Here is a 24,836-nt window from a genome sequence, read left to right on the forward strand (position 1 = left end):
CACCCTGCGGTCGGTCGAAGCTTGCAATGCCTGGAAGGCAGAGGGGCCAGGGGAGGGCGAGGGAGTGGGGAGGACCGTGGGGAAGACCTGAGTCAGCTGGGGGGGGGACCGGCGTGCAAATGACCCAGCAGAGTAAACAGGGCGCCCACCAGCGTTGGAAGCTGCCCACTCTCTCCCCTTCCTATTCAGAGCGCTCCATTCCTTACACACACACACACACACACACACACCCCACTCCACAGGACTCCACGCGGAGTGAGGGCATGGCCAGCGGTGTCCTCGGTCCACTGTATTAGCTCATCCGTTGGGAGGTCCCCGAGCTCGGTCAGCGGCCAGGGCAGGGGGGGAGGGCTGAGAAGGGGGAGATGGGGGGCAGGGGAGGGGGAAGCAGGAAAAAGGAAGGGAAAGGGAGGAAGGGGGAGGTGAGGCGCGGGGGGGGGGAGGGGCGAGGGGAGGGAGAAGTGGGGGAAGGGGGCACGCGAGGAAGAGGGGATAAGGAACCGGGAGAAGGTGGAAAGAGATGGTTGGGAGTGGGCAAAGGAGTCCACGGAGAGGGAGAACCTGGGCGGGGGTGGGAGCAGAGGCTGGAAGGGGAGGAAAGCGGGGAAGAGGAGGGGGGAACAGAAAGAGGGCGATGGGGAGGGGGATGGGGACGCCAGCGAGGAGAGTGTGCACAGGCGGGAGGCGTGAAGGGGGCGGGGAAACCCGACTCCGCCCTCTGCACGGAGTTGCGCAACCATCCCGACCGGGATTGGCGACCAGAGAGTAAAGACGCCCCGCCCCTGAGACTGCAGACCAATGCCGATGGAGGGCGGGGCGAGCTGTGACACGCGCGGCCAATGGCGGCGGGGGGACGGGGCGGGCCGCGGCCTGGGGTTCCCGCGCGCTCCCGCCCTCAGTCAGAGCCGCCGCCGCCGCCGTAGCGCTCGGAGCTCGCGCTGCCCGCGTCGCCGTCGCCGCCGCCGCCGCCGCCGCCGCCGCCGCCGCCCTTGGCGCGTCCCCGCCGCGCTCCGTCTCCGCAGCCGGCCCGGGGCGCGCTCGCCGCTCGGGGCAGAGTCCCCGGCCATGGCCACCAGGATTGACAAGGAGGCGTGCCGCGAGGCGTACAACCGGGTGCGCGACGACGGCTCGGCGGTCATCTGGTGAGGAGCGACCCCACCGCGCCCCTCCGCGCTCGGGCCGTGTGTCCTCCCGCGCTCACGCGTGTCTCTTCTTCTCTCCGCCCAAAGGGTGACTTTCAGATACGACGGCGCCACCATCGTCCCCGGCGAGCAGGGCGCGGAGTACCAGCACTTCATCCAGCAGTGCACGGGTAGGAGCTGCGCGGCCGTCACCGGGTGCCCTTCCGGGTCAGAACCCCGGGCCTGGCCGGGCCGGCAGCGGTGACCTGGGTCCGGGAGGGCCACCCTTGTGCCCGCGGTCACCGCTTTTCAGGGTCCGCTCCCACAGTCAGTGCCAGGCCCTGCCCGCAGCGCTGAGATGGTCCCGGAGCCCACCTCCACCCGCGCCGGGGGCTGCTAGTGGAGAAGGCACCGCGCAGCTCCACCCTCCTTCCGCAGGCAGTCCTTGTCCGGGTGCTGATCAGGTACTCGTGTTTGGAAGGATACAGAGCTAGACACAAAAGGTCGCGTGCCCTCGGATTTGATTCCCGTGAAATTCTAGGGACTGTAATGCGGCTCTCTAGCGTGAAAAGTCAGAGGAGCTGGCGCCTCGGGGGAGGTAGTCGCTGGCAAGGCTGGGGTGCAGAAGGCAGCTGGGAGTGTCGGCAGGTTTGATCTGGCCGGGCCACACAGGTGTGCTCCCAAGTCGGAGATCTCTGGATCCTGTACTTAAGATAGTGTGCGCATTACACGCCCTGTGCTGTGTGGCTGTGAGAAGCAAGGTCCTGGGGTAGCCATGAGCCGGGAACCCCTCAACCCCGAGCGGAGGGGGCTGCTGAAGACAAAGGCAGCCTGCCTGGAGGTTAGGGCGCGGGCTGTGCGCCGCTCGGGTGGGTTTGAGCCCCAGAGCCGCCTTCTCCTACCTGTGTGGGTAGGGAGAAGTCACCGTCTCTGGGGGCCTTGGTTTCATAGCCTGGACCTCACGGTGCTGTCTTGAGATCGAGTCACTGTGCACACGCCTGTGCCTGTGACAGGCTGCTGAAACAAAGTGCAGAATTCTGCCTGGGCCCGCAGGACTGCTTTCCCGACCAAATCATCTTTTGCATTTTGTTCAATTGGAAGGGCTCCTATGTGCTGGGTTGTACAAAGATTCATGCACACGTGTGTGTGTGTGTGTGTGTGTGTGTGTGTGTGTATGCCTGTGTAAATGTTCTCCTAACTAAAATCTCCCCTGGAGAGTTGCTTCTAGACATTCATTCATCGCATTTGTAAATAATTCACTTAAGATACTGGAATCGCAAAGCGCCGGGCAGCTCCCCCTGGAGAGGCGCTGGGGCGGTGTGGAAGGTCTGGTCTGGGAGGGACTGGTGTGTGGGCCTCTGGCCCAGCGGCGTGGAGGTCGGGGCGCTGTCTCCTCCATCTCTGCCGTGGGTGCTTTCGCAAGCACCCCATGCAGTGCACTCCGCTTTCCGGATCCTGCGTGCAGGAGACTCAGCAGTATTTCGCTGGCCGCTGCTTCCCGGGTGGCCCTCCTCCCGCTGCGCCCTCCGCCCCGCCCCACCCCAGCAGGCGCCGTGCTCTGCCTCTGAGGCCATTGTTTGTCCCCCAGTGGGAGAAGGTGACAGAGGAAGAGCGCATCCTGCCTTTGACCTCCAGCAGATGCTGCCAGCCATTGGCGGTGGCCAGAGACCACTTCCTCCCTGGAGCCCCTGTGGCTGTGAGCTCCACACAGAGCTAAGACGCTTCCCTACTGCTGCGGAGTCTGGCGAATGTGCCGTGGGCTCCCGCTCCAGCTGCAGCTGAAGCCCGATTGCTTCCCCAGCCATCTGGTGGGAGGCAGAGTTCTGCTTGCTGTCTGCTTTGTTCCTCTCGGAAGAGGCTGTTCCTAGCCCTGCTGTGTCCCATAACCCAGCCATCACGGCCTCGCACTGTGGCTAGGAGCTTCTTCCTGTGCTCGCTCTCTCCGTCAGCTCTGTGGGGCAGGAATGAAATCGTTCCCCTTCTCCAGGTGTGGAAACTGAGGCCCAGAGAAGTTGAGGGGCTTTCCTGCGGTCACATAGCTGGCAAGAGGCAGGGCCTAGTCCTGAGCCCAGGCAGTTGGCTTGGGGCCGTGTTCTTGGCCCCTGAAGAAGTGGTTTGGGCTGCCCTGCCGCCTGCAGGGTCGTTTGCAGACTGTGAGTAACATGTTTGCTCACCGATGATGCGGGCAGGGCCCCAGGGGCCCCCGGGACCAGAACGTCTTGTTAGGTCTGCAACCGAAGGCTGTCTGGGCCGCATCTGGCCTCCTCCTCCCGGAACCAGTGGGGCATCCTGGGCTCCCAGGGACCCCAGCTCCAGAGCCTTCCCTCGGAAGGGCCGGCTCTCACCTCCCTGAGTGCTCCCCCCCACCCCCATCCTCAGCCCTGGTTCTGAGAGGGTCTCCTTAGGCTGCTGTGTGTCCCGGGCGGGTTCTGGCTCCCCCGAGTGAGTGCTGGGATCCCAGGAGTGTGCCACCTCGCCCACCCGCCTGCCTGCCGGCTTTCTCTGTCCTCTCCTGTCCCTCTGGCTGTCTCCTTTCTCTTGTCCCTTTGCCCAGGCTGGCTTCTGCCAGCACCTCCTCCTGTTCCTGTCTGTGCAGGCCTCTGCCTGCCCCGCTCTTCCCTTTGCTGGGCCTGCCCGGCTCCTTCCTTCCTTGCTGACCGGGAGACCATGGTCTCCTCAGCTTTGTCTCGGCTCAGGGCCACCGGGGGCCTTTGGAGTGCAGGGGGAGGAGCCCCGAGCAGGTTCCTAGAGTCAGAGACTCTGTGTGTGGCTGGTGAGGCCGCTGTCCCCAGGGCTCTGCTCCTCTGTTCCCTTCCTGGAGGGCTGTCTTCCAGCGGTGACTGAGATGGCCACCAGCCTCCGAACATTCTGTTGAAGGAGACAGGCGGCTTCTTTGCTTGGGATTTCAGGGGTCCCTGAACCACCCTGTGGGGTTGAGGTCCTGTGCCAGCCCCTGGAGCAATGCTAGGACTGTGTTGTCTGCATCTGGGGCCCATGCCAGCTCCAGAGCGGGCACAGAGTGGGGAGAAGTGCTTCTGAGAGAGGGGTGGACCCCAGTGATCCCCCGCATCTTTAACCCTGGGCTTCCTTGTCATGTGTCCCTCTGCTCGGATCAGGCTCTGTGTGGCAAACTGTGGGTCCCTGCTTCTCCCCACACCCACAGGCGGCGAGGTCGCCCTCCCACCTGTCTGCCAACTGCACACACCTGGCCTTGCAGGCCGTCTGCATGGATTTCCTCCTCCCCACCCTCGCCTTCTGTCACCTGCCTGACCCTGGGATCAGGTTCGCATCCCACAACAGCCTCTCTCTTGCTCTCGTGTGTGGCGGGGCAGGGGCACCCCGCGCCCTGGCTGGCAGCTGCAGTGGAGGGAGACCGGGAGGGCTGCGTGGTCACTCCTTAGCACACGTGTTTCTGTGCACTGAGCAGTGGTATTGATGGGACCGCCTGTGCCTTCGTGGTGCTGTGTGACTGTGCTTTCTGTGCACCCCTGACCTCAGGCTGGCTGGTGACTGTGTGGCCCCAGGCCTGCCTCACAGTTGCTCGGTCCCTGGTGACAGGTGCTCAGCCCAGCGGGAGGCCTGGGTGGCGTCGGTGGCCCAGCTCAGAGCCTGGCCGTCAGGTGTTCTGAGTCCCCAACCCCCAAGGACCTTATGCTGCTGAGGGCTCCGTAGGACCGTTGAGGCAGGGCCACAGGCGCCTGTCGCCATGGCTGTGGTTTTGTCTGTGGATCCGAGTGCGGTGATGCAGAAGCAGGACCTGTGGTCCCAGCCCCGTGAGTGGGAGGCGAGGAGAGGGTGGGCAGGGAAGGAGCTGCCCAGCTGCAGCACCCAGGGCTGCCCACCGGAGCCGGGGAGCTGGCGGAGGGCGAGGGGTCTTGCCAGAGGCTGCCTACGGGACGGCACCTGCAGCCGGCTGTGCAGGAAGAAGGTGGAACCCGGGGTGGGGGGCAGCGCCCGCCCCCCTTAGAAGCCCACTGATTCACTCACTCGGTAGCTCTGCTGCCTGCCGTCTCCCTGTTTTGAGGGGCCTGATTCTGAGGGTGGGACCAGCGCCTTTGCATTGAGCTCACCCCCAGTCTCTCTGTGTAAGTGTTATTTTGAGATGTGTCTCTCTAAGGCCCTGAGTAGCCCAGGCCGGGACAAAGCCTCCATCCTCCTGCCTCAGCCTCCCAGAGTGCTGGGACGTCAGACGCCCACCTCTGTGTTGGTCTTTGAGCTTTCCTTGTTGGTCCTGTGGGGCTGTGTCCCAGACACTGGGGGTAAACAGAGGCGGAGGCGCCCCCTCCCTGGGGAGTCGGTGCTGTGCCCTCTGCCCAGCACGGGCCTCTGTCCCCTGCCTTATCCATATTTGTGGATACTTTTTTGGGTGTATTTTTTGGTACAGTTGCCCAGGAGCCGTGTTGGAACCGGCAGCTCCTCCCCCATCTTGAGCTTCTGAGCTGCCCCCCCACCAGCCTCTTCACAATGGCCACACAATGCTCACTGCTGTCAGTGTGGCTTTGTTAACCCAGCTCTGTGAATGGACCCCAGAGCGCCCTGTTGCCAACAGTTTTTAGTTCTTTGTGGGTTTTTTTTTTTGCCACAGGGCCCCATTCTGTAGTGCAGGCTGGCCTTGAACTTGCAGTGATCCTCCTGCCTCAGCCTCCCAGGTTCTCCCAGCTGCAAGCAGTTTTATTTTGGAAAGGATCCGGTAGGCTGAGGTTGAATCCTGTTTTCTGGTGTGGGTTTTGGAGCAGCTGGTGAAGAGCCCTGGCCAAGGAGCTGAGCATCCTGCCGTGCTGTGCCTATGACCTTGGACTGTGGGTCTCCTGGGCTTGGCTGCTGCCCTAAGGTGGGGAGAGCCAGTGTAGGCCAGGCACGGGCGCTGAGAGGGCCGGCTTCAGCGGTTCCCGTCTACAGACGCTTGCTGGGGGGATTCGGGAGAAGGGGACGTGCCCTGTGTCATAGGAGAGCAGGACCCGTGCTCCAGTGTGTATAGTGGTCCCCAGAATGGCTTGTGCTGGTGAGCGTAGCTTGGGTGGCCTTGTGATGATGGCTGGAGGCTGAGGCCAGGTGATACTCCCATGATGCTCTGGGCCACCCTGAGCATCCCTCACCGAGAGGTTGTGGGCTAAGGCTGTGGGTGCCCAGCACCCGCCTTTGGAGCTCCAAGTGGCTATGTAATCCTGCTCAGCTGACCCCGCCCAGGCAGAGCAGAGGAAGCCCGTCCTTGGCTAACTGATTACCTCAGGGCTGGGCTCATGTGACTCGGCCTCGATCGGGTTCCTTCTTGGGACTTTGGACTGAACGGTTGGAAGGTGCCGGTGTCTTTCCCTGGGATTAAAACTGCTGGGAAAAGGCGAAGGCTCGGTGCTTACGGGGCGTCTGCTGTTGAGGAGAGACCTGCTGACCGCACAGGAGCCAGGCGATGACCCGGCTGGGCCCTCTCCTCCACTGACCCGAGGGATTCCTGTTCTCTGATACCACTTTCCGTGCTGGGGTGGAGCACAGCACCTTCGAGATGAGCCGTGCTCACACCCTTTTTTAAAACTTTTTGTCCCCTTTACTTTGAGACAGGGTCTCGCTCGCTAAGCTGGAAAATTTCCCAGGCCGGACATGAGCCTGGAATCCTGCCTCAGCCTCCCGAATGCTGCGGTTACAGGTGGCACATCATGCCTGCACTTTTTTGTTTATTTTTAGAGACAGGGCTTCACTGTGGTTTCTAGTTTGGCCTTTTAGTCTCTGGAGAGCCCAGGTTGGCCTCAGACTTGCAGTGATCCTCCTGCCTCGGCCTCCCAAGTGCTGGATTTACGGTCATTGGTTCATTATTTTTATTAAGGCAGTTTCGGTGGATTCTCTCTTACTGCCATCAAAGAGTCCTGGGCATAATCCCCAGGTGAGACAGCTGGTCAGCCTCGAGACAGGGGAACACAGAGTGGGCAGAGAATTGCCACCCTGTCATGCAGTTGATCTCAGCCGCACGCCTGTAGCCCAGCTCTGTGGGAGGCTGAGGCAGGAGGATGGCAAGTGGGAGCCCAGCCCGGGCATGTAGTGGGCCGAGGTCTCAAAATGAAAAATAGAAACCCCTGCTGGAAATGGGCGCAGTGCAGAGGCTCTGAATTGAGCAAACGGAAACCAACGTTTTGTGGGGCACTGGCTGAATAAGTTGGGAGTGTTCCACCCAGGGGAGACACCTCGGGTGTCGGCTGTGGAAGTTGGGGGTGCCACGCAGCAGATGTGGTGTCTTTTTTGGTGTCCTGTGCCCAACCCCGTGTGGTGAAGCGGCTAGAACTTCAGGGGTGGGCTTGGGAGGACTGGAAGAGCTGTCTGGAAGTCCAGGCGGGGAACCCCAGGAATGGTAGTGAGCTCCCCGTCACTGGGGTGTCAAGAGAGGCTGGCTGGCCACTTGGCATAGGGGTAAGAAGGAGGCTGAGCAAAGCCCCCAGGCCAGGCTCTCTCCTCTGTCACAGCAACAAGGGCTTGGCCCAGACCCACCCGGAGGCCGGGATGGGGTGACACGGGGGCTCTTACCGACAGCCAGGTGCAGTTGGGGAGGAGCAGTGGCGGGACAGACGCGCTCTGCTGCCTGGCCGCTATGCCGATGGCTGCAGGGCACGCACACGGTTTAGCCCGAGGGCTCCTTTCCGCGGCAGGGTGTGCGGGGCCAGGGCGCAGTCAGGGGTCTGTGACATCGCTGCTGACTGGGCCGTGCGGGACAGAATCATGCAGGCCCACTGCAAGTGCGCGTTGAGCGTGGACTTTGCCCTAGAAATAAGGTTGGGCTGTTAGTTGGGGTGTGTGTGTGTGTTTTGTTTTCTGATAGAGGTTCTCGCTACACAGTTCAGGCTGGCCTTGAGCTTGCCAAGATCCTCCTGCCTCAGCCTTCTGAGTGCCACCTGTCTGGGGTTCAGTGGGCATTTTGGAGGCATCCTTGGGGCTCTTACGAAAGTCACCGCCACCTGCCCCCTCCTTTCTCTACCCTGGCACCCGGGGCTTCTCACGGCCAGCGAAGCAGCTGTTCCTTTGTCACTGACCCCTGTGCTGGTGACCAAGCTCCCCGGCAGGGTGGGCGCCCTGCCCTCCCCCGATGGCCTTCCCGGCTCTCCGCCCGTGGCTGCTTCTGCCCGTCCTTGTCCGGAAGCCTGCAGTTCTCCACTCTTGATGGTGGCCCCTGCTTCTCCAGGGTTTTTGCTGAGCACCTACTGTGTGCCAAGCCCCCAGGCCTCGATGTCCTTGGATGGTGGCTGTTGACCCTCTTACTCGCCTCGCTGTCCGGAGTTGGAGGCGGTTTTCCCAGTGGCCCTCCTGGCCGTGTTTTGTGGCCTGTGTGCACACAGACCGAGGGTGTAGATGTGACCAGGCTGACCTGGACAGGTGAGAGCCAGGAGCCCCCCACGGTGTGTCCCCAGCGTACGCCTCGCCACGGGCATGAATGTTAGGGGGCTCTTTTCTCGTGGCTCCTTTCTCCAGTCTGACGGAGGCAGCTGTCAGCTCCCTCTGACCTGGCAGTCACCTGTGGCACCTGGCACGGCCAGAGTCCCCACCCGAGAGCTGTGGGAAGAGCAGGCTCTGACCCCATCGTGGCCCAGGGGCCTGGGCAGGGCGTCCGCAGGAGAGAGGCCTGCAGCTCCTCGGCCCAGGTCACCGTCTGCACAGCCTGCCCTTCCCTCCACTTAATTTTATGCTTTTAGCTTCTGAGATCGGGCTGGAGCCTCAGTGTCAGCAGCGGCGGCAGCACCGTCCCCGGAGACCTGTTTCCAAACCGGGTTTTACGTGGCCGCCTCCGGAGGCTCTGGGGGAGAATCTGCTCCTCACCTCTTTGCGGATCTGGTGGCTCCTGCGGTCCTGCGCCTGGCCTCCCGGTGTGTTTAGGCCAGCAGTGTCTGCTGTGTCCATCTCGGGCCATGCCCCCGGGTGCCTCTCCTGCCTCTTCCTCTACATTTTTTTGTTTTTGTTTTGTTTTTTTTGGTACAGGGGATCGAACTCACGACTGCGTGCTCACCAGCAGCACCAGGCAGGCACTTACGCCCCGGTTTTGTTTTTTGAGATGGTGGCTTGCTCTTTAGTTCAGGCTGACTGTACGCTCACTACTGGCTTGCAGTGATCCTCCTGCCTCAGCCTCCCAGGTGCCCCACCTCCCCTGGCTCCTCCTCCTGTCATTGAAGGACCTTGTGATGACCTGGGGTCATCTCCCCTCTCCAGACCCTGATCGCACCTTCGGAATCCCGCTTGCCACGGCCCTGGGGCTCAGGACTGCACTCCTGGAGGAAACTGAGGCTCAGAGTGGGGAAGACCCCAGGCCCCGGGCAGCACAGAGGCTGCTGCCGAGGTTTGGTTCCCAGCTCCTGACACCTCTGCTCCATCCCCAACTCCTGCCCCAGGGTCTTTGGGAACCAAGGGTGGAAGCCAGCACCAGGCGCTCTCCAAGGTCCCTGTGGGTGACCTAGCGCAGGGCCAGGTGGGGAGCAAGTAGTGGCCAGGCCAGTTTCTGTCTGCACTGGTGGTGCAGAGCTGGGAGGGTCCCTGGGGAGGGGCGCTGTGCGACCCCCCACTCCAGCATGAGGGTGCCCTGGGAGGTCCCCCACCTGACCCCAGAGCCGTGTTTCCTTCCCCAGCTGTGACTCCTGTTCTCCTATAAAGTGGGGTTCATGGTTTAGGGTCTGCAAATGGAAGAAGCTGCTGCCCAGGCAGAGGGGGCTTCGGGGAGGGTAGAGGGAGCCGGTGTGGTGGCACAGCTGAGCCTGGAGGCCCTCCTGCCCTGTGACCCCGTGTCACAGCCAGGGGATGGAGCGGGGCCAGGCCTGTGGGGATCCCGGGATTCTGGGACTTCTTGCTGGTTTGCACACGCTCCTCTACCCAGCAAGAGGCCCTGGGGACCCCTGTGTGCCAGCACTGCGGTCCCAGCGCATGCCCTGAGAGAGCCCTGCTGGCCTGGGTGACCCCCGGCTCCTGCCCAGCAAGGTTGGTTTCACGTCTGTGTGTGGCTCCCCAGGTTTTTAAGCTCCACTTGATCTAGCCAGAAGGCTGAGAAACGGTGTTTAAACTTCACAGACAGAGCAGAGTGAGGCAGGACCCCCTCACAGCTGGGCCGGGCGGTCCGGCCTTGGTGAGGAGCTGGGCTGCATTTGGGCTGAGACGGTTCGGTCCCCACAACTGCCCTGTGAAGCCTGGCCACGCTGGCCTCTGGCCCATCCCGCTGGGCAGGGTGGTGGGGAGCGGCCCCTCCAGGGGAGGAAAGATGGGGTACAAGGCTTTGCAGTAGCTCGGAACTGCTCACTGAGCCTGGCTGAAGTTGGGGTGCTCCGGATGGAGTTGTCCGGCTCCTGTCCAGGCCCTGTGGCCTTTGGCGTTTGAAACTGTGAGAGGTGGATAGAGGGAGGCGCCCAGCTCGGCCTTGTGGCCAGAATCCGCCCCTGGAGTCACCAGCCTGACCCCAGCCCTGCAAGCCATCCCTGAGGTCAGCACCTCCTCCTCCGGGAAGCCTGCCCAGCTGGCCCCAAACCGGCCCCCCTCTGCCTTCCTGTTCCCAGAGCCGCTCTGTCCCAGAGTTGACGTCACTGTGCCCGCACACTGTGCCTGCACACTGTGCTCCTTGCATGTGGTGCCGAGGCCGGCAGCTGGGGCCTCTACCTTGGAGCAGCACCCCAGCCCTACACCCCGTGTTTCGCTTTGAGGGTAGAGGTTGTGTTTTAATTCAAGAAAGTCCCTGGAGCACAGCTTGTCAAATGTTCGTTAAGTGACTAAGAGCAGAACTTCAGAAGAGAGGTGGAAGAAGACAAAGCGGTGCACACCAGGGCTGCCGGTGCTCCGGCAGCGGACTCCGACTCCCGCAGGGACTCTGTGGCAGTGTTCTCTGCTCTCCGGTCGGGGGTGGGGGGGTCCAGCACACTGACTTCCATTTAAGGAAGCGAAGTGCTCCTGGTAATCTGGGTATTGGGATCAGCTCAGCCCCCAGGGCTCCGCGGAGTAATCGTCTTCCTTTCTGTTGCTAGGAAGCTGGGTCACTCGCTGTGTTTAATGAGGGCTCAGTCAGGGCCCAGGGGAGGGGGGGCAGCATCGCACACCCTGCACAGGAGCACAGACACGGGAGCCAGACCGGACCCTGCGGGGCGCACAGGGTCGTAGACCCAAGATGGGAGCCGCACGTTTGCTCCGCAGTAGCGCTGTTCCTGGGTGTTTAGTTGAAAACCGGGTCTCGGGCGGCACCTGGAGGCTGCAGCGACCCTCCTGCCTCAGCCTCCTGTGAACTGGGAGAAGGGTGCACCAGCATGTCGGCTGGGGATTCACATTTCGGTACTTTTTAAGATGTTTCTAGAATTTGTGTGAGTGAGACAGGCAGGCTTTGGTGTTCTGCATTTTTAGTCAAAGGAGACTGAAGGTGGGGACTCGGGCTCTCCAGGACTTCCTGTTAGCGGAGGGGTCCTCCCTTGCCTGGGGGCTGCCCTCTTGCTGGCCCGAAGTGGCCGTGCTGTGGCAGGGCATCCGAGGGGGCATCGGAGGTCTCTCTCATCCCTGGGATGGGCATCGGCCCGTCCACCCGGGAGCTCCCTGCTTGTGCCCGTGGGCCCGGCAGCTCCAGAGCAGCTGCAGCCTTGCTGGGCCCTGAGGCAGCTTCCTCCCGGCCTCCACCCCCACCCCCACCCCCACCCCGCCAAGTTCACTGTGGGGTGGAAATTGCGAAGCTTCCTGTCTCCTCCTCTGTCAGCCCGCGGGCGGGTGGGCAGGCGCGTGGGCAGGCGCGGGCAGGCAATGGGGCCTGCTGCTAGCCGGGCACCGGGATCAGCACCGGGCAGGGGCGGCTGGAGGGTCCGACCCATGGCCTCTGGCTTGCCGTCCGCCCTCCTCTCCACCTGGGATGTGCTTGGATGTGCTTTGCACACGGGGAGAGGCCCCTTTAGCGCATTTGCACAAACGCTGGGTGTAAGACAGTTGTACGGGGCAGGCCCTCAGTCCAGGGGCTTTGTCCTCCAGCGGGGACTGGCCCTGGGGCCCACAGAGGAAACCAGACCTGGTTTTGCAAGAAGATAGGGGCCAGCTGGGGGTGGTGGCCCTGGCCTGGAATCCTGACACGGGATACTTGGGAGGCCGAGGCAGGAGGATTGCCTCAGGGCAGTGAGGCGGGGCCCAGGCTGCAGGCCCGAGCCAGACCCTGGCTGGACATGGAAGGAAGGGGAGGAGCCTTGGTGGGGTGATCCTGTCCCCCCCCTGGTGTGAGCACAGCCTCCCCGAGCTGGGGAGGGTGCTGGGGAGGGGACTGAGGTGTTTGCCGTTCTTGGCTTTGGGGAAGTGAGCAGAGCTGCTGCTGGTGATTTCGGGGAACTCCGACTCCCCCTTCTGCCCTCTCTGTGGTCTCCCCTTCCTGCTCACTGCTGCAGGTCCCTGGTGCTGTCACTGTTAAGTCGGCGCCCCTGACCCCTGGTCAGCTTTACCTCCCCTCCCCTCTCCCTGGGTCCGCACCACCCTGCCCAGCCCCGGGGCGGGCGGCCAGCTGGGGTGTGGAAGGAGAGAGGACCCGAGGGGGACAGAGCCAGGGAGGGACCTCGCCCCACTCCTGCCCGGCCCCCTGTGAAGCTGTGGCTTCCCCTCTCCGGCCTGGCACTTGGTGGGCACACTTCCTCAGGGGAACCAGGCCGGTGGGTGTCACCTAAGGGGCAGGTGGGCTGGGAGGGAGCGGGATACCTCCTCCAGTGACAGGCTGACCAGCGAGGGGAGGAAGGGCGGCGCACAGAGCCCTGCATGGTGACCCCTGGTCCCCCGGGCATGGTGAGCCGGCCTGGGCGGATGTTGGGAACCCACATCCACATCCACATGGAATTTGTGAGTGCTTCTGGGGCTGGGGCCGAGGGCCACACTGAGAACCGTGGCTCCCGAGTCTTCTTTCTCAGGAGCAGGCAGAGCCACCAGCTCCTCCTGGGCCCTGGGCACAGTGGGTGAGGACCAGGCAGGGACCAGGCTTCTGGCCGGTTTGTCATCAGAGCAGTGCAACCTGCATGGTCCTGGGCACGGACGTAGCTCAGGGTCGCGGCACCTGCCGGGCAAGATCAAGGTTGTGAGCTTGATCCCCAGTACCAAAAAACCCACAAAAGGCACACACATCAGCACATGGTAGGCACTCGGTCAGCTCACACCTCTGCCCGCCTGTGTTTTGCAGGTAGCCCAGAGCTGGGGGGAGGCTGGGGCAGGCGGTGGGCCCCCCCGACGTGGTGCCAGCTGAGCGGGAGCCGCCTCCTGGGTCCCTGGGAGGGGCCTGGGCGGAGCTGCTAACCCTGCACTTTCCAGCTCCGCTGCAGCTGAGTTGTGGGATTCAGGGACTGTGGTGTCAGCAGTCTTCTCTGACCGAACATTGTCAGATAAACCCGAGCAGGCCCGTCCCTCGTCACGGCTCCCCCACAGTAACGGAAATGACCTCAGCCTGAGGTTCTGGAAGGTCCCCAGCCCCCCAGGGGGTGAGGCTGAGCTGCCCCTCCTGGAGCTCTGGGTGTAACTGGGCCACTGGTGGGTGCTGCAGTCCGAGCCAGGGCGACCCCAGGCTCCGAGTCTCCTGGGCCTGAGTCACCAGGAGCCAACAGGAAGTTGAGCTCCTTCCCTCGGTGGAGAGGTGAAGGTCGAGACCTGGGGGTGTGGGGACGGCCAGGCACAGAGCAGCTGGCCGACGCTGGGGGAGGGTGAGGGAGATGGGCTGGGTACCTGGCTGGACAAGGGTCAGGGGCTCCAAAAGTGGCCCCAGCAGCTTCCCTGTGTGGAAGGACTGGCAGCGTGGATCTGGGTGCGGCCAGGGCACCAGGGTCACTGTGGAGATGGACCCACATCTTCTGTGTCCTGTGGAGTCCAGGAGAGGCCTGTGGGACGTGCAGCCCACCTCCCGCTCGAGTCACAGCTGCAGTGCAGACACTGGAGATGCTGACCAGGAGTGACCTGCTGGCCCCCGGACGCTGGGAACCGCTGGTGCTGAAGGGCTCCACTGTGCTCAGCCCCAGGGCTGTGAGTGTTCCCCTAAAACTCAGCCCTGGCTGTAGTGGCCTCCTGTGGTCTCCTGTGTGCAGTCGCTGCCCTGAGCCCTGGCTGCAGCAGACCCTCGGGCCAGGGGACTGTGTCACGGCACAATGGCTTCTCAGTCACACCTGTGGCTGGCCGCTGGGCTGGTGGTCACCTCCCTTTCGGTGAGGTGAGGGCGTGGTCATCACGTGTGGCCTCCACGCCACAGAGCTCCCACCGCCAACCTTGGACACGAGCAGGAGCTGTCTCCAGCATCCCGTGTCCAGGGGGTCGTTTACCTGAAATGTCCAGGACGGACAATTCCACGGGGACTGGAGCAGATTTGTGGTCACCGGGGGCTGGGAACATGACTGCTCCTGACCCGGAGTTTCCCAGGATGATAGAAATGTTCTGGAATTCGGTGGTGATGGTGGCCCAGTGCTGCCATGAGGAACACATGGGTGGGAACACGCTGTGCAGTCTCCGAGTGCCAGGCCCACGTAAGTGGTGCCCAGGGCTGTTGCCTGGGAGCTGTGGTGTGGCAGGGCCCTGGGGCAGGAATCTGGCTCCAGGTCTGCTGCGCCTGGGTCCTCAGCCCTGGGGGACGCATCTGTGTCCCAGGGGATGGGAGCTGGTGACAGCCGTGAGTCTTGCTCCCCAGGGTTGGTCAGGTCTGCGATGCCGTCAGACCGGGTTTGTGGCTGGGAGTCCAGGGTGGCGTTGTGGGCTCTGCGTGGCACTGGCGTGGAGGCCCCAGAGGGCCACTGGGAAGACAGAGCTCTCCATCAGAGATTGTGGGCTGTGGGGCCTTGGGGCCAGGGATGCCAGGCGCGGCGTCTGAGGAAGATTTCAAACCCACCCTGGGTGTGAGGCACAGGCCATCTGCTCTGTTGTCACGGGTACCCGAGAAACCCCAGAGCCCCGTGAGGACGCAGGAGTTTAGCGAAGAGGTTGGCATGAGGTGGGCGATGGAGCCAGCAGCACCGGGTGCCAGCGGCCCCCAGGGGGAGTAGCATGCGCTCTCGTGGTCGTGGCCAGGAAGGTCAGTGATGCCCAGAGCTGCAGGCGGGGAAGTGGCCGCGGTCTCCTCTGCAGCACGGAGCCTGGCTGCAAAGCTCTGGGGGTCGGCGGAGGCGGGGTGTCCGGAGCAGAGGTCCTGGCAGGGGTCTGCCCCGGGGACACTGACTGCCTGGAACGCTTTGGGGCCACAGCTCGGGGCGCCCGGTGTCGGGGCGGGCACAGGTGCAGTGTCTCACCCCGCCCGCCCGCCTGTCACGGTGCCCTCGGGGCCCTGCCTGAGCCTGCTCCTTGCCGTTGGCACAGATGACGTCCGGCTGTTTGCCTTTGTGCGCTTCACCACTGGGGACGCCATGAGCAAGAGGTCCAAGTTCGCCCTCATCACCTGGATCGGCGAGAACGTCAGTGGGCTGCAGCGCGCCAAGACGGGCACGGACAAGACCCTGGTGAAGGAGGTGGTGCAGGTACGCCGGCCGTGCGTGCGGAGGGCGGCCCGGCGGCTGGGCTGGGGTCCCGCCGGGCACCCCGAGAAAGGACACCCGGTCCCGGCCAGGCAGGGCCGGGCCGAGCGTGGCCTCTGTCCTCCCCGAGGGCTCTGCGGGGTGGGAGGGCGGCAGGGGCCTCCATCTGCCTTCAGGGTGTAGACCTTCCAGGTGAGCGAGGTTAGCGGGGCCCAGGCGGGCCCTGGCACACCCATTGCTTTGCACAGGGGGGCAACTGGACCACCGTGCTGTGAGGTTTAAAGTCAGAGGCCTGCAGTGAGACTGAGGTAGAGCACGGGGCTCCCTCGGGAGGGGTGAAGGTGTACTCGCCGCTGTCCCCGTGGCCTCTTAGCTAGAAGCTGCTGCGCTGGGAAAAGCCAGCTCAGAGGCAGGCCCGGCTGCGTGCAAGAGGTCAGACGGGCGATCGGAAGAGCTGGAGGAATCCGAAGGAGGTCCTGGCTCCTCACGGCTACAGCTGTGCTGGGGGAGTCGGAGAGGCCAGCGAGCCTTTAAAAATCCTGCGTGAGTCCGTGTTGGTTGTTATCTTTACTTTTTTTTTTTGTCTTTTTTGTTTTTAATCGGTACCAGGGATCGAACTCATGACCGCACACTTGCAAGGCAAGTGTGCTAATCCCCTGCCCCTTTATCTTACTTTTTGAGGCAGTGTCTCGCTATGCAGTTCAGGGTGATCTCAAACACCCCGAGTGCTGGGGTGACAGGCACACACACGCACACACACCCCGCCCCAGCCGGCGCAGTCCCTGTTTCTGATTCTGACCTGCACCTTCACCCTGAGGAGCTGGCCCCTGTAGGGTTAGGGTCTGGGTCTGGGTCCCCCCCGCCTCTCCTCCCCAGCGGGCCGCTCTGCCCGCTCCTGTCTGCTTTCCTTAGGGTCTGTGGGGTCTCGGGAGGCTGGCGGTGGGAAGGCTGTGTGTGGGTGGAGGGGCTGAGAAGCAGCTCAGGGTCTCCCCGTCCCTCTCTGTCCCCCGGTTCCTCTGAGATGCAGCCTCCCCGTGAGAGCCTCGGGCCGCTTCTGATTTTATTTTTATAATATCGTGCTCGCCAGCTCCTCCAGCGGGGCTGGATTGTTCTCTCGGGAGCCGGCCGGCTCACAGGCACCAGACTGTGTTCCCGAGGCCCGGGGCTGTCGGCTCCTTTTGGAGGGTGGGTGCTCTGCCGGCCACGCAAGCCCTGCTGGTCAGTGCTGCCCACTGTGACCTGCTCTGCCCCAGCACCTGTCTCACGGCTCGCAGTTTTCCTCCTGCCCGGATAATTTTTGCCTTTTTTGATGTCTTGAGAGAGGACTTGTGATGTATTCCAGGCTGGCCTCAAATTCTCGGAGCTGCTCCTGCCTCAGCCTCCCAGGGGTTGAGATTACAGTTGTGTCCTCACTGCCGGCTCAGTCCAGGTTTAATAGCCGAGTGGCCACAGGGGTATCCTGTCCCCTGGCCAAGGTCTCCGGCCAGAAGGCCCAGGCCCCAGCAGAGGAAGGTGGCGGGTGTCCAGTGGCCAGTGAGCCTTTCTCTCTGCTTCTGAGACTGGTAAAACAGTGCCACGGCGTGCAGTGTTCAAACCACAGCAGAGCCCACAGGTCGGGGTCCCTGAGCCATCCACAAAGTCACAAGGCCGGTCCAGAGCGAGTCCACGCCCTGAGGCGGCCGGGTGCCCACGGCACACCCATTGCTTTGCACAGGGGGGCAACTGGACCACCGTGCTGTGAGGTTTAAAGTCAAGGCCTGCAGTGAGACCGAGGTAGAGCGGTGCGGTGCAGTCGTGGAGCTCTCCGTCACACTGGCCCTGCCCTCCTGGGCCTCAGTTTCCCCGCCTGCAGGAGGAATTAGCCTCTGTGGGCCTCTCCTCACTCACCTGCTCTGAAACGTTCCCCTCTTCCTGGGGGGTCATCGCCCTCCGATGGACTCTTACCTGGCACCGGGGCTGCGGGGCGCAGTGGCCCCCATGGAGCGTGGACCCCGAGCCACCTGGCCCCAGGGCCACTCAGCCACTGCGTCAGGGTCCCCAGCAGCGAGTGAGCAGGAAGCTGCTTCTCTAACCGCAGGCTGGCCTGTGCAGAGGTGATCCCAGAGCTCTGCGGGAAACGGCTCTTTCTGATTTGTGGGCTTGTTTTGTGGGTGGGTTGTTTGCTTTTTGAGACAAGATCTCACACTGTGCTTCATTCAGGCTGACCTTGGATCCACTGCGTAGCTCAGGCTGGCATCAAATTCTTGGTGACTCTCCTGCCTCAGCCTCCCAGTGCTGGGGCGACAGGCTCGCGCCACCATGCCCCGCTTGCGTTTGTGTTTAAATGTCCCAGTGGAAACTTTGAAACTGGAATGGGCCGTGGCTGCTGCGTGTTCCTTTGCTGCTATGCAAGCTCCATCAACCCTGGCGGAGTAATCCGATCTCTAGAATCTGTGTTTTCACTTCAGCAAAGGAGAATGTAAATCTTCGGTACTGTGAGAGGAATTAAAGAAGCAGCTCTGATCTTTCTTCCCGTCCTCTGTCTCCCCCGGCCCTCTCCTCCTCCTCGTGCGGTGCTGGGGGGACTTCACCCCAAGCTTTTTATTTTGAGACAGACTCTTGGTAAATCATGAAGTCGCCTGGGCTGAGCCCAAACCCTTCCCACCACGCCCCGCTCCAGCCCTGGTTCTGTGTGTGTCTGTCTCTGTGTGTGTCTATGTGCACGCGTGTGTGTGCACTTGTGTGTGTGGTTTGATTTTGCTTTTGTTGATTGGGGTTTAGGACGGGCCGGGAGCTGTCACCTGTGAAACCCTGGGCTTCACCCACATCCTGCTGGCTGCGGCCAGCAGGAGCTGCCCGCAGTGGTGTCCACCATGGCCTGGCCTCAAGGACTCAGCCAGGAGGAGCGAGCAGGGTGGCAGGGTGCCGTGTGCCCAGCACAGCACTGTAACGGTGAGAGGGAGGCGCTCTCCCCGCCTGTCCTGGGGCTGGGGGCCAGGGCCTGGCAGGCTGAGCCGCTGCCGGACTGTGCTCCCTGCCGAGTGCCCATGGCTCTGGGCACCATGACCAGGCATCATTGTCCCCAATGCTCCCTGCCCGGGTGGCTCTCTCATCCATGTGTCTGTGCCTCCCCAAGCCCATGGGGTGCCCCTGCGTGCCCAGGCCCTGGCCTGTGTCCTGGGGCCTCGTGCGGCCTGGATGCAGGAAGGGCCGTGTCGGGCTCCCCAGCACAGAGGGCCTGGTGGAAATCTGCCAACAGCCGGGGGCGGCCCTGCGGAATCTGCCTGTGTGCAGATGGGGAAATCAAGGCAGGGAGGCCAGGACTTGAGGTGGAGGTGAGGTTGTGGGGAGGCAGGGGCCATTACTGGGAGGGTAGGGGGACCCCCAGAGGCTTCACACTGGGGAGTGACAGTGGCCTTGTGCCCCTGTTGAACAGCCCTGTGTGCTACCCCAGTTCTTATCCCAGGGCGGGGACCCCTGTGATCCCAGCACCCTGGGAGGCTGAGGCAGGAGGATGGCCTGTCCAGCCCAGCCTCGGCTGCTTAACACTTGGTGAGACCCTGTCTCAAAATAAAAATAGTGAACGGGCTGGGGACCTGCTACACGGCTCAGGGCAGCACCTGGGTTCAGCGCCCAGTGCTGCAGACGGGAAAGGAAGGATGCTGGGTACTGATTTTCTCATCTTTTGTTGAGATGCAGAAACAGCTTACTGACACTGCCTGGAAAACACAAGGTCGTGAGTTCGATCCCCAGTCACAAAAACACCCCAAATTCTGTTGAACTATTTCTTGGGAAAAGTCCCCAAATGTGGGTGAGGCTGAGGGGTCGGGAGTGCACGGCCCCCTGAGGAGGCAGAAGCTGAATGAAGGGAAGCCTGGTTTAATCTCCAGCTCCGGGACTCACGTGGGGGCTTCCTCAGCTCTGGCAAAGAAGGGGGCGGAGGGGTGAGCGGTAGGCAGTTGATTGGTGATGTCTGCTGCGGGTACCGCAGGAGACATGGGCTCTGATGGCCACCAGGAGGACACAGGTCAGGTGTCAGGTTACACTGCGGGCAGCCAGGCAGTGCTGGGAGGGCCGGCCACAGGGGTGGGGACACCACAGACCCTGGGTGAGGGATCCCAGTACGATGCCCGCCTGACTCACTGGGGGATCACCCTGTGCCCCCGGGTGTGGCTGTGGACCTGTGTCGGGCAGCGTGGCACAGGTGTGCCCAGCTCCAGGCTGTCTTGATTTGAGCCCTGTGCCTTTCCCTTGTTGACGAGTGGCCTGTGCTGAAAACCTGCTGTTATTGAGTGAATTACCTTGTGCCAGCCAGTGACAGCCTTGGTGTTTCAGGTGCCGGGAACAAGCGTAGGTGGGCGCTGGGCCCCGTGCTCCTGTCCCCACCGCCCTGGTCCCGAGTCCTCCTCACCCACGGGCAGAGGTGGGCAGAGGTAGCTGGTGGCCAGCAGGTGTCCTCCTCCCCCAGGCCCCTCAGGCTGTGGAAGAGCGGGCTCCCCGCTGTGCCCTCTCTGCCAGGCTGTGGGGGACCGGAAGCCCGTGCACAGCCCTGCGTGGGACCGACCTGCCCTCCTCCTCCTCTTTCCAGTCCTCCAGCTGATCCTGGCCTCTGGACCAGATCCCCGCCCTTTTAGCTTTTAATCTTTATACTAAGTCTTCCTAGTTGCTAAGTTGCCCAGGCTGGGCTGGAACGTGCAGTGCTCCGCCTCAGCCTCCCAGAGCGCCCCCGGGCTTCGCTCAGTTCCTTCCTTCGAGGATTTGGGCGCCCAGCCCCGAGTGTGGATTGCTGCCTTCGGGGCGTTTCAGAGCCGGCCACTTTTCCTGCTCTGGGACCCTCAGGGAGAGCTGAGGGTCCCAGAGCTTGAGCCCCAGGCCGTAGGAGTGGAGTTCAGTGACCATGGTGTGGGGCCAAGAGGGCTCCTGCTCGCCCGCCCATCCACCTTGTGACTGCCCGCCTCCCTGATGCGTGCCCTCTGCTGTCCAGCTCCTTGGCCCCCTGGCCTCCGGAACTTGCCCTGCACCCCATCTGCACCTGGATCGGGGCTTCCCTGGAGCTCTGGGGCGCTTGGCCAGCGTCAGTGCCTGGGGAGTCAGGAGGGATTCCCAGGCCCCCTGCTAAGAACTGAACTTGGGGGTGCAGGGAGGGGAGCAGCCCCTCCTGGGGCTCTCTGGGCCCCGGACGCCACCCTCAGAGCTCTGTGCTGCCCTGGCGCAGCCCGAGACTGCTGCTCTGGGCCTGGGAGAAGGGTGGGCACCTCAGAGGCAGAGGAGGGTCAGGGTTAAGGGTCTGGTGCCCAGGCCTTGGCCCTGGCCCCAGGACCTCTGCTGGCCCCTGCCCCGGGGAGAGGCACTCGGCAGGGGTCCAGGCACTCGGCAGGGGTCCATGCCCTGTGCTTGGCCCAATGCCCACTGTTTCTGTTCCACTGAGGGGTGGAACCCCAGCACCCCGCCCCTGGCCTCATCACCCCGGGTGCCCCCAGCAGGTGCTCACCTAGGTGGCTGAGGCTGAGCACCCCGACCGCCCTGGGCCCCCGTGACGCACAGGCCACAGTGTTTGGAGTATACGAGTCTGGATAAAAAGTCAGTGGACTCAGTGCCCCGGTTCCTCCTCCTCGTCACCGTGGCTGCGGGGACCCTAACACACTTTCTGAGCGACTCGGGGCTCATCATCTGCCCCGGCCCGGAGGCTGTTTGGGGGTGTGTGGGGGTGCGGGTGCCAGGCTGAGCGTGGCGGGATCTGGTCTTCGTGGTTTCTCCCCGTGGAGGGAGCAGTCACCCGGCCGAGGGCGCCGAGATCGGGCCCTGCTCATCAGGGTCACCCAGTTTCTCTGAGCAAGACTTGGAACCGTTTCCTTTCTCCCAGGCGCAGCTGGCATCGGGAGTGCAGCGCCGGAGGCCGCTCTGGGCAGCCTTGAGGGGTGGTTTTCCGCCCACCTTGCAGTCCCCCCACTCCACGCTGGCCCTGCTGGCCTTGTCCCTCTCAGGGTGCTGTCTGCCTGTCCTTGGCGTCCCGCACGCCTACGGTTTCGGGGTGCATGGTGTGCGGTTCCTCTTTCCCTCTGGACTGCGTAGACCTGAGGATGGAGCTCCTTCCCGCAGGCCTGGGCAGCGCGCCGGGCCTCCCCTGAGCCGCATCCCAGCCTGTTCAGCTCTCGTTTTGAGACAGGGGCTCCCCACATTGCTCATGTTGTCCAGGCTGGGCTTGAATTTGCAGTCCTCCTGCCTCAGCCTCCCAAAGGGCTAGCTCCAGGCGTGCACCACGAGCCTGGCCCTAAATTCCTTCCCTCTTAATCTAATCTGGAGCGGATTGGGGAAAGGCACTGGGGTCCCCTGTACTTAACATTGCCATATATAGCTGTGTAGGCAGCGGGACTGCGACTTCCTTCCCGAGAGGCCGCGGGGCGATGCCACGGCTTCCTGCTTCTGCGAGGCTCCCCCCCACCCCCGGCCCGGCCCCTCCCCTCGCCCACCCCCCAGCCCTCCCCCAGCCGGGGTTGAGAAAGGCCCCGGTTCCGCTTTCCTGCTCTCAGCCTGCGATCGCCCACAGGAATCAGCAGCACAGCTCTGCGGAGGCCTGGGGCCTCTCGGTCTGGGTGGGCCCCGCCCAGCCCTGGGCTTTATCTTAACAAAACACCAAGCCGATGCCCAGGGAGGCTTCCAGGAGGAAGTGTGCAGAGCCGAGCCTGGCACCTGCCAGCTCCCCGTGATGGTTTATGTGGCAGAACCTGACCTGGAAGGCTCTCCTGCGGGTCTACAGACTTTTGTCTTCTTTTTAAAATGGGGGTGAAATTTGTTTCCCATAAAATTATCCATTTATGTATTTAAAAAAATTTTACTTTGAGACAGGACCTTGCTGTTTAGCCCAGGAGGGCTTTGCGCTCACGGAGACCCTCCCGCCTCAGCCCCCTGAGATCTGGGATTACGCCTGGGTTTCAGGTGGAGGATCTTCCTGACTCAGTTGGCATTTTAAAGGGCCCAGTTGATGGCAGTTAGGACATTCACAGTGCTGCACAAACACCACCCGCTAGCTCCAAGGGAGTGGAGGAAGGGGCCCCTGGGGCAGCCTTGCTTGCTCTGTGCCTGGGCCGGGGCTCCGGCTGACAGTACTGAGCATCACCCAAGGCGTTTTTTAAAACCTCTTGGAGGGAGCTGAGTTGGTTTTTGGTTGTGCCAGTTCTAGGGTGCTCTCACTTCCTGTTCCTGTCCTCAGCCGCCAGCACCTGGCTGCACACTGTGGTGGATTGGCCTTTTCTGGACATCTTGTGTGGCCCGGCCGAGGCTGCGGGTGGCCGCGTCTGCGTGCCACTCGGCAGCTGGCAGAGTGAGGCTGCCCCCTCGGGGGGCCCTGAGGGACTCTTGGGAGCCTCCTTTAGAGACCCTTGTGTTTTTAGCTGAAGGTTCCCTGGTTGATCGAAGTCCGAAGAGCCCCACGCAGAGTGGCCGTTCCTCCCTGGGCCTCGGTTGAGCCACTGGACAGACCCTGTCTGCCTGTCCACGTGCGGCCCTGGGTTGCAGAGGGAGAGCTGCATATCCACGGGGCACCATAAACACATATTGTCCTCCTTCTGTGGTGTTTGTTGAATGAATGTGTGCTATGCTCCAGTAACTAAACGGGACTGGAAGCCTGGTGCCCCACCAGGCTGAGCCTCAGACCTGCCCGAAGCCCTGTGTCACTGTGACCAGCAGTGGCCAGAGCCATGTCAGGAGCCAGGCATGGCGGCCTGTGGGTGGGGATTGGGTGGCTCCTGCCTCTTCCCTTCCTCCAGGGTCGCGGTGTTAAACTCCTACCCCAGCCCTGCGGCCTTTCTTTCCTTTCTTTTTTTGTGGTACTGGGATTTGAACTCAGGACCCTGCCCTTGCCAGGTGGGTGCTGGTGCCCTGAGCTACATCTGGCCCTGCCTGTGTGACCCACAGCTGCCGTGTGCCCGTTCGCTGTTCCAGTCTCCCGGGCCACGTCCTGGCCCAGGCGCTGCCACCACCCCGCCTGTCTTCTCTCTGGACGCGGCGTCGGGAGCCGTGGCGGGTCCCTCGCGCCCTCCTGACGGCTCTGCATTTTCCTTTTGTTGTAGAATTTCGCGAAGGAGTTCGTGATCAGCGACCGGAAGGAGCTGGAGGAGGATTTCATCAAGAGCGAGCTGAAGAAGGCGGGGGGCGCCAACTACGATGCCCAGACGGAGTGACCGCCCTGCGGCCTGGGGCCGCGGCCACCAGGACAGGACGGCCGGAGGCACGCCCACCGCCTGGGTCTGCAGCCCAGGCCCTCCGAGTCCCCTGCTGACCCCGCTGTGTCCCGTCTCTCGGCTGCTCATGGGACCTCTTTCTTTGATCTTTTTTCCTCCCTCTTCTTTTCCTAGAGAAACATCTGTTTGACGCTGAGGTCATGCACATATCCGCCCCAGGTGCCTCCCAGGGTGGCCCCGGTCCCTGGGCTTTCTCTCGTGCTCCTCATTGCCCCCCAGTCTAAGCACCGAGGCCCCGAGTCGCTTCTGGGCTGTCGTGTGCCATTTTGGTTTCCCTAGGCCTCCTGCTTCCTGCTAGGCTGCTGCTGCGCCGGAGGCTGCTGTAGCCTCCCTGAGCACACACATCGGCCCTCAGTGGGTGCAGAGCTCCTGGACATGCTCCCGGGCCCATCCACCCCTGCCCGAAGCTGCATGGAGACGGTGCTGCTCGGTAGTGCAGTCTGGCTCGGACCAAGTGAGAAATGATAACATTTGCCTTAACACGTGCCTGGCAGTAACTTGGCCATTCGTCTTGGGGCTGAAACCTCCGGGAGCGAGGAGACGGCTGAGGCTGGGGTGACGGAGGAGCGTTTCCAGGCTGACCTCGGGGCCCCCCGAGGGACAGGGGAGGGCCAGGTGGCCGCGTGGGGCCCGCTGCAGCGCTGGCTTTGCTGCGTTGGAGGAGCCTGGGCGGCTCGGCTCCTGGCGGGACACCTTCTGGGGTTCAGTTTCCTTTACTCCCCGCCCCTCGTTTCAGGAAGAAGTTCGTGCTTTGGGCGGTGCCGCCCGGCTCTGGCTCCAGACAGTTTACAGGAATAAATGTGTTGTGTTTTTAGAAAACAGAGTTTGGCTCCCGAGTTGCCTGCAGTTTCTCTGCCGAGGGCTCGGAGCCGTGTCTTCTGCTCGGGTGTCTGGAGCTGCGCTGGCCGGGTGCGATGCAGGTTTACTCCCAACAGTTGTAAACGGTGGGCACTGTTTTTGTCCCTGTTTTGTAGAAACTGAGGCACAGATAAATTCCCCCGAGGTGACAAGGTGGAAAGTGGCAGCACTGGGGTTTGAACTCGGGTCTCCCCAGACAAAGCCCC

At 62.8% G+C, this 24,836-nt stretch overlaps 1 protein-coding gene across 2 annotated transcripts; it reads left to right on the top strand.

Annotated features, from left to right (window-relative positions):
* Nucleotides 1–894: 894 nt before the first annotated feature.
* Nucleotides 895–24,595, top strand: Cotl1 (coactosin like F-actin binding protein 1). 2 transcript variants are annotated; one of them, XM_003460923.5, is made up of 4 exons: nt 898–1,142; nt 1,230–1,312; nt 15,399–15,556; nt 23,602–24,595. In XM_003460923.5, the coding sequence occupies exons 1-4, from the start codon at nt 1,066–1,068 to the stop codon at nt 23,710–23,712; spliced, it is 429 nt and encodes a 142-aa protein (XP_003460971.1). In that variant the 5' UTR covers nt 898–1,065; the 3' UTR covers nt 23,713–24,595. The 2 variants fall into 2 exon arrangements, with proteins under 2 accessions (XP_063103843.1, XP_003460971.1); XM_063247773.1 differs by lacking the exon at nt 15,399–15,556 and having other exon boundaries at nt 895–1,142.
* Nucleotides 24,596–24,836: the final 241 nt, after the last annotated feature.

Source organism: Cavia porcellus, unplaced genomic scaffold (assembly GCF_034190915.1).
Source record: "Cavia porcellus strain 051 isolate PalLab524CR breed Dunkin Hartley unplaced genomic scaffold, mCavPor4.1 scaffold_4, whole genome shotgun sequence".
Lineage (NCBI taxonomy): Eukaryota > Metazoa > Chordata > Mammalia > Rodentia > Caviidae > Cavia > Cavia porcellus.